The sequence below is a fragment of the Carlito syrichta genome, unplaced genomic scaffold (genome assembly GCF_000164805.1).
Source record: "Carlito syrichta isolate Samal-C Ts95f unplaced genomic scaffold, Tarsius_syrichta-2.0.1 Scaffold304561, whole genome shotgun sequence".
Taxonomy (NCBI): Eukaryota; Metazoa; Chordata; class Mammalia; order Primates; family Tarsiidae; genus Carlito; species Carlito syrichta.
This window is the reverse complement of record NW_007248657.1, coordinates 105,683-113,334: the sequence shown is the minus strand read 5'-3', so window position 1 is coordinate 113,334 and position 7,652 is coordinate 105,683. Positions and strand designations below refer to the sequence as shown.

At 47.4% G+C, this 7,652-nt stretch overlaps 1 protein-coding gene across 1 annotated transcript in view; it reads right to left on the bottom strand.

Annotated features, from left to right (window-relative positions):
- Window positions 1–815: 815 nt before the first annotated feature.
- The window catches only part of FAM210B (family with sequence similarity 210 member B), a 16,552-nt gene continuing 9,715 nt past the window's right edge, over window positions 816–7,652 (bottom strand). The window contains exons 2-4 of the mRNA XM_021713464.1: window positions 7,602–7,648; window positions 1,559–1,734; window positions 816–1,361 (exon numbers count right to left, since the gene is read on the bottom strand). Of these exons, the coding sequence (XP_021569139.1) occupies window positions 1,145–1,361; window positions 1,559–1,734; window positions 7,602–7,648 (440 nt within the window). The 3' untranslated portion in view covers window positions 816–1,144. The remainder of the gene's footprint in view (window positions 1,362–1,558; window positions 1,735–7,601; window positions 7,649–7,652) is intronic.

Here is a 7,652-nt window from a genome sequence, read left to right as displayed (position 1 = left end):
AGTTGCCTGGGTGGGTTTCGAACCTGCGGGCTCAGGCAATCCACTCACCTCAGCCTCCCAAAGTGCTGGGCTTACAGGCTGAGTCACTGAGCCCAGCTGCTTCTATTCTTAATTATCCTCCCTAACACATGACCTTCATTGGGTAACACTGCCTCGGCAGACTAATGCCTGGCCCTCTCAGCTTGTATTATTTCATAGATGCTGTCCATTTATAACAAGTGCTATTCATTTTTCTTTTTAGGAAGTGCTACAAAAATCTTTTTTTCATACACAGTTTTAACCCAACTAAAATAAGTAGAGACAATGTAAACATCATGACAGTTCTGGAATGTCTGAAGTTTGAGATATAGGTTAAGAAAAGATTGTCTAAAAAAAGCTAAGATTGTCTTAGCTTTTGATGTGTGGTATCCAAATTCCTTTGTGAACGCTGGCACACGGCACCACTGCTACAGGCAGTTTCCATATTTTTACCTAAACAGACAGATGATCCTGACCTACTTCAATGAAATTTCAGAAGTCACCTGATATAGGGCCCTTCATGTCCCGATTGGAAGGTGTTTGGGGATCAGTGAAACATACCAGAAATACTTTTCTCTCCTCAAAAACAAGTGTAATGAATATCCAAATGTTGAGGTTAATTTAGATTGTGATTATATATTGTTACGTTTTGTTTCATTAATTGTAGCACTAGCAGCTGTTTTGCATAAATTGCAGGCAGCTTATAAAAAATATCAGAGGAAGGGAATTTTAAGAGCCAGCTAAATTAATCACCACTTAAAAAAAAAAAACAACAAAAAAAAACACTCAAGCCTGGAGCTTTTACAGATCTTCACCAAAGATCTTTCAGAAGGAAGATCTTTCCAGAAGGAACATTTTATGGGCCACTTTGTTTTGAGATGTTAACTCATTTGTGACATTTAAGAGTATGTCTACAAGTCCTGTGATGAACAGCATTAACAAAATGTATGAAGCAAAATATAATTATTCAAAAGCCTGACTTTTGCTGGCAAAAGTAAAATTTATCCACAAGAACTTAGCAATTAGCTCCCTGTACCCCCCCCAAATAAACCCTATAACCTACAACCAATCCAAATTGTGTAATTTAAAAGAAATAGGTTTTCGGTGCCTATGATGGAAGAGTTCATTAAGGTTTCGCAGCTGGAGGTTTAAAAAATCCCACTTTCCGAAAATATCTGACAATCAAGGGCACAGAGACTAGGGTGATGCTGATTCTCACTGGTGCAAACAGCTTGTGGATCGCATAGGCCACCACGAAGGTACTTGTGCCTGCTGCCATTTTTGACTGTACCAGCGACTCTTTAAATCCCAGTTTAAGCAGGACTGCAGACATGTCCACACCACTAGGGGGGGAAAAGGCAAAGAAAATAATTATTGCAGCAAAAGATTAAATAAATTAATTTGGCTATTAGACTTACAGAATTTTAAAAAATGGAATGAAAGAAGCTGGGTGGATAAAAAGTCTTAGCAAATCAGTTCTTAGTCATATACTCTTTCACAACAGTGAAAAACAAATCTTTATGACTGGCAAAAACCTTACCTTGAAACTACCATGTAAAATATGCCCAAGGAGACCAGTGAGATTCCGATGTGCAGTGACACGCCAACAGCGCCGTATTCTTGAAAAACCTTTTTCAGCTGCTGTGATTTGCTTTGCTTTTTCTCCTCTGTGCTGTTGATGTTGCTGCCTGTCATCTCAGGGATTTTGCTGGGGTCCTGAGCACACACCAGAAAAAAGGAGACACTCAGGGCAGGTGCAGAATGTCAGTGGCCCTTACCAGTTTTTCCACTCACACAGTTAATTATACTCTTTCCTACCCGATGAGGGCTCAGTTACCTCTTACTCAGTGGGCTGAGGCATATGCCACCTTGAGTCACTTGAGTGTAAGCAATGGCTGGGAGCTAGGTATGGCCGGCAGAAAGATGGCCCCAAGACGTCCTAACCCCAGGACCTATGACTATGTTGCCTTACAAGGCAAAAAGGGCTTTGCAGATTAAAGAAAGGATCTGGCCGGGCATGGTGGCTCACGCCTGTAATCCTAGCACTTTGGGAGGCGAGGCGAGAGGATTGCCTGAGCCCAGGGATTTGAGACTAGCCTGGGCAACTTGGCGAGACCTCATCTCTACAATAAATCAAAAAGTTAGCCAGGCTGTGGCACGCATCTGTAGTTTTGGCTACCTGGAAGGCTGAGGCAGGATTGTCTGAGCGCAGTGGATTGAGGCTGTGGTGGCCATAGCGTGCCACTGCGCTCCAACCTGGGTGACAGATTGAGACTCCGACTCAGAAATAAAAATAAAAACAAATAAATAAATAAAGGCTCTCAAGATGGGGAGCTGGATGATCTGCGATACACTATCGCCACTGCATAATCACAAGGGTCCTTGTAAGTAAAAAGGAGGAGGCAGGAGAGAGTGTCAGAGCGGGAGTGTCACAGCAGAAGCAGAGCATGCATCTGCAGACGCTGTACTGCTGGTTTAGGAAGGCAAGGCCCGAGTCAAGGAATGCAGGCAGCCTCAAGCTGGAACAGGCAGGAAATGATTTTCTCTTGAGCTCTGCTGACACCTTGACTTTAGTGCACTAAGACCCATTTTGGAATTTTGACCTCCAGAATGTACAATAATAAATGTGTACTGTAGCCTGGGCAACAAAAAAATCTATGACTCTACACACAAACAAAAATCAACTGGATGTGGTGGCACGCACCTGTAGTCTCTGCTACTTGGGAGGCTGAGGCGGGAAGGTCACTTGAGCCCAGGATGTGGAAGCTGCAGTGAGCTATGATTGCACAACTGCACTCTAGCCTGGGTGACAGTGAGATCCTGTTTCAAGTAAATAAGTCTTATTTTACGCCAGCAGGTTTGTGTCATCTGTTACAGCAATAATAGTCACTAAGACACAAGAGCTCACGTGCTTGGGAATAACAATGATATTTTATCAAGTACTTTCTCTGAGCCAGGCAGACTTCCAACGCTTCTCTCCTTTCATCCTCAGGACAACCTTCTGAGGTAGATACTATTTTCCCCCCACTTTGCAGAGGAGCAATACAGGCTTGGAGAGGTCAAGGAATTGGCTCAAGGTCACCAAGATTAGAGCCTAGTCCATCCGAGTCCACGGCACGACCACGTGACAACCATGCTATATGCTACAAAAAAGGACAGTGAGCATGAAACAAAATGGAGCAAACACTATGGTGTATTTACTTCTAAAATCAAGATGTGCACCTGAGATCTGAAACAGAAAAGGGAGGGTCGATGCTTGTACAGTACACCCGCCATGATTGGTACAGAAATAACACTGCATGTGGCATCTGTGAACATGGACTGAGCACCTACTGGGCTTGGAGTGTGTGGGAGAAACAAAAACACCACGGCCACCACTACCACCACCAACAAAAAACCCTGCTCAATAAAAGAGCACTTTTGCCAAGTGATTTGTCTAGTGATATCCTCAGGGCTTGGCCTGGTGGGTGGTATCTGGCTGGTCAGCTCTGTGGACCCTCCAGCTGGCCCACTTCTTCCCTGTATTTTAGAACAAAACATTTAAAAAAAGGTTTGAGGAAAACCCTTGGTGTTCTCATGATAGGTCCCTTTCGCTGAGTCTGGTGCTGGGCTTATACTTTAAAGACCTCGTTTCATAAAAGCCCTCATGGCCCTGTGACCTGGGAACCTCTGTCGCTCCCATTTTGACACATGGGAGTCTGAGGTTCGGGGTAGGGGAAGAGATGCTAACGGGCAGCAAGGACTGGTGACTGGGCTGGTTACCACCAGGCCACACAGCCTCTGTGACACTCAGCAGGCTCCCCTCTGTGCCCTGCAAGAGTGACCATTCCCCAAGGAAGACACTTTCCCAGAACATCCAGGCTCTGGAGGGGAGGAAGATGGTTATTGGCCTTCTTTTTGAAGGCTGGCACATACAACCTCCATTTCCTCGAAGCCTCCTGACTAGCTGCCCTGCCACCTGCAACCCTAAGCAAGAATGGTTGCTGAGAGAAGAAGGTTCTTCCTGATAAACAAGTCTCCACCCACCTCTCAGTTGCCAAGGGAGGCTGCAGATGGGAGACCAGCCAGCAGGTGGGTGCTGATAGGAGGCCACCCCCAGCCCCTCATGGTGCCAAACACCATGATGGGTGGAAGCACCCTTGGTCTCCTCCCACCCCTGATGCTGGGCCCCACTCTGTCCATTTACCAGACCAAACACAGCTGTCTCTGCAGAGGCTCTTTTCTTTACAGTCTCTTTGTTGGCAAAAGGCTTTTTGGCCAAGAAAGAAAAATACACAGGCAACCAGACTTCCAGTTACAGAATGAGCAGCCTCACAGTAGGGACAGAACATTCAGATGCCACAGACAGTCTCCCACTAGCGGGCACCATGGCTAGCTTTGTACGTTCTAGAGAACACCTGGTTACTTGGACAACTGTCCTCCTTTAATCTTGTAAACAGAACTATCTTTAAGCACTGTAAGCATTGCATTTTTTCTTCCTAACACTTGAGGAGACCCAAGAAGCTAAAATAAAGGAATTTATGAGGGTGTGAATTACAAGTGATGGAAAATGTTCAGACATTCATTTCTTCATGAAATATCACCTTCATACCCAGGATGAGCCATCCTGGATGCATATAACACACATGTCCTCTGAGGGTCTAGGTGTAATGTGCTTTCACATGTGTGTGTATGTGTGTGTTTGTGTGAGATTCCTTCTCTGTCCCTCCCCCATATTTATTAAAGTACAAAAAGCTGTAATAGATAATGGGCAGGAAGGTTGTTTAAAGAACAAGCCAAAGATCCTGCCGTCAAGTCGATCACATAGTCTGGAGTGACACCCATTTTCATTCATTTGATAAATAATATTAAAAATAAGCACTATATTGTGAGTACCTTGAAAATATTAATTCTATGAATCCTACACCCTGTGAGATAGGGACTCTTGTCAGTCCCATTTAACAGAAGAGGATCCTAGAAGCCCAGAGAGGTTGAGTAACTTATCAAGGATCACACAGGAATTAACTGGCAGAGCTAGGATCCAAACTCACTGAGTCTGGTTCCAAGGCCAACAGTGCCAGGCACAGGGACAGGCACAGGGACAGAGCAGTGAACACAGGGACAAAACCTCACCCTCAAGGAGCCTGTGGTCTTGTGGGAGGAGAGGGATGATAAACAGAAAAGTAAAACACCAGGGCTGCTACTTATGGCAAGTGCCACGGAGAATGCCGGGGAGGCGAAGGATGCTGCAAGCTTAAGTAAGGCTGTCAGGGAAGGTCTCCTTGAAAAGGTAGCCCTGGAGCCCAAGGCGATGAGGAAAGGACACAGGGGTCAAGGAAAGCACGGTGTCTGTTTAAGACCCCTTCCACCCCTAGAAGTGGTAAGTGGTACAGGCACGTGGGTTTACAAGACAGGAATCATGGGAAGTGAAAAGGGGGGCTGCTTCTGTGGCTTTTTCTCCCCCCTCCCCTCACAGAGAGACCCCTTGCTGAAGGCAGAGGCGGGTGTGTCTCTCTGACAAATGCCTGACACCTTTGGAGATCCCAGCTGGGCACCGCACGCTTGACTCCCAGTGAGGGCTGCCAGGAACAGCTGGCAGGGGAGGTGTGGGGCTCTGGCCAAAGCCCAGACCCTCCCTCCATCTGCTCCCAGGCCCCGTTGGGATGGGATAGGCTTAGTCAGGGAGATGAGAATCTTTTGTTCTAACCTCCTGTGAGGCTCTGATGCCACTTGGATTCTGCCCATCCATCAGAGAGCAGGAAAAGAACGACATCAGGGCCTGTGCCAGGATACATTTACTAGGATTATAGTAACAGCTAACATTCACTTAGCATGTGTCAGATGCCAGGTATGAGCATTATCTCGTTTTATCTCACGCTGTCAAGCGTCAATTATTTAACATCCCATTTTATAGATGAGGAAATACACAAAGAGAAGTGTGAGAATTTGATTAAGGCCACAGAACCAGTGCGTAGAAACAGGAATCTGGGGAGTCTGAAACCAACTCATCACCACTGTATACACACACCTCCCTGCCAGGGCCTGGGGTGGGGATGAAACTGATGTGGCTCATGGAACAGACAAGCAAGTCAAGGGTGCATTCCAGGTGATGACTGCTAAGGAGGTACACAACCAGCCGGGCTCGGTGGCTCAGCCTGTAATCCCACGCCTTTGGGAGGCTGAGATAAGTGGATTGCTTGAGCCCGTGGGTTCGAGACCCGCCTGGGCAACTTGGCGAGACCTCATCTTTACAATAAATAAAAAATTAGTTGGGTGTGCCTGTAGTTCCAGCTACTTGGAAGGCTGAGGCAGAAGGATCGCTGGAGCCCAGCAGGTCGAGGCTGCAGTGGCCGGGAGCGGTCTGGGTGACAGAGTGAGACTCCAACTCAAAAAAAAAAGAAGGTACACAACCCTGGGTGGAGGGGGGCCCCAGGGAAGGTATCTGTGGCACCACTGGGGGTCAGGGAAAGCTTCCTAGAGGAAGGGTGGCTGGGCTAAGCCATGAAGTATCACCAGGAGGCAGCCTGGTGTGTGCATAGGGTGCCAGGCTCATGAAGATCCCCAAACTATGCTCAGGATTTAGAGATAAAACCTATGTGCCTCTTGTCAGATGGGTAAGGGGAAGGCAAGGACGTTTCTCCATCTGTGTTGGGGGCATGGTAAGGGCATGGGTCAAATCTCAACCTGCTACTTACTGAAAAACTACAGAATGTTCGAGAAATGCTCACTGGGCAGTGGCCCTGTGATAAGGCTGCATCAGCTCTGTCCCCCAAATCTCTGGCTGGGAAGCTGCTATTTTTAGATCTCTAAAAGGTCAGCAAACAGGCTCAGAGCCCTTCAGAGCTTGACCTGAGGTCACCAGCCAGTGAACAGAGGGGTCAGATCCACACCCAGGCAAACAAAGGGTCTACAGAACATGAAGCTGGTAGCACTCCCAATGCCCATCCTGCCTTGTCATTCCTATATCTCGACTTCACTACTTACTACTGTTTTTCTGTTAAGAGATCTACTTAAAAGAAACAGATAGTTTTTTTTTTTTTTTTTTAAGAAAAGCTTGTATTACTGTTCTGATTGGTAACCAGCTCTCATGGAAGGCAACCAAAATGTAACATAATAAACAACACTATGGATTTCTTGCCCGAGGCATGCCTGAGGAAGCCTGCTCTTCAAGTTAGATAAAAAAGAGAAGCAGCACGCGTTAGGTGTTAAAGATACTGCAAAACCCGGCCTGTACGTGACTTCAGAGGAGCACAACACCAGGCCACGTGAGAAGTTCATACCAAGTTCAGGTCCCACCTACCATTCTGTGGGCTACACCTGGGTCTCGGTTGATGCTTCGGAGATCCGAAGTTCTGCTGCAGTCTGTGTGACCTTCAGCAGAGCGCCACACCTTTCTGAGCCTCAGTTTCCCCGGTTGTCAATTGGAAGGATCGCTTCCTTGGCTTGTGGGGATTTGGGACTCCAGGGACCCCGGAAGAGCTCGGTCCTGGGCAGCTGTGAGCGCAAAGCTGTCCTCGCGTCGGAGGTGGCCGACCCTGGCAGGGCGCTCGGGGCGCCTGGGGATCTGGGCGCCACTGGGATCGACGTGGGGGTGGGGAGCTTACCTGGTGGTCGCGGTAGTCCCCGCGGGACGTGCGCAGCAGCCGGGCGTCTGG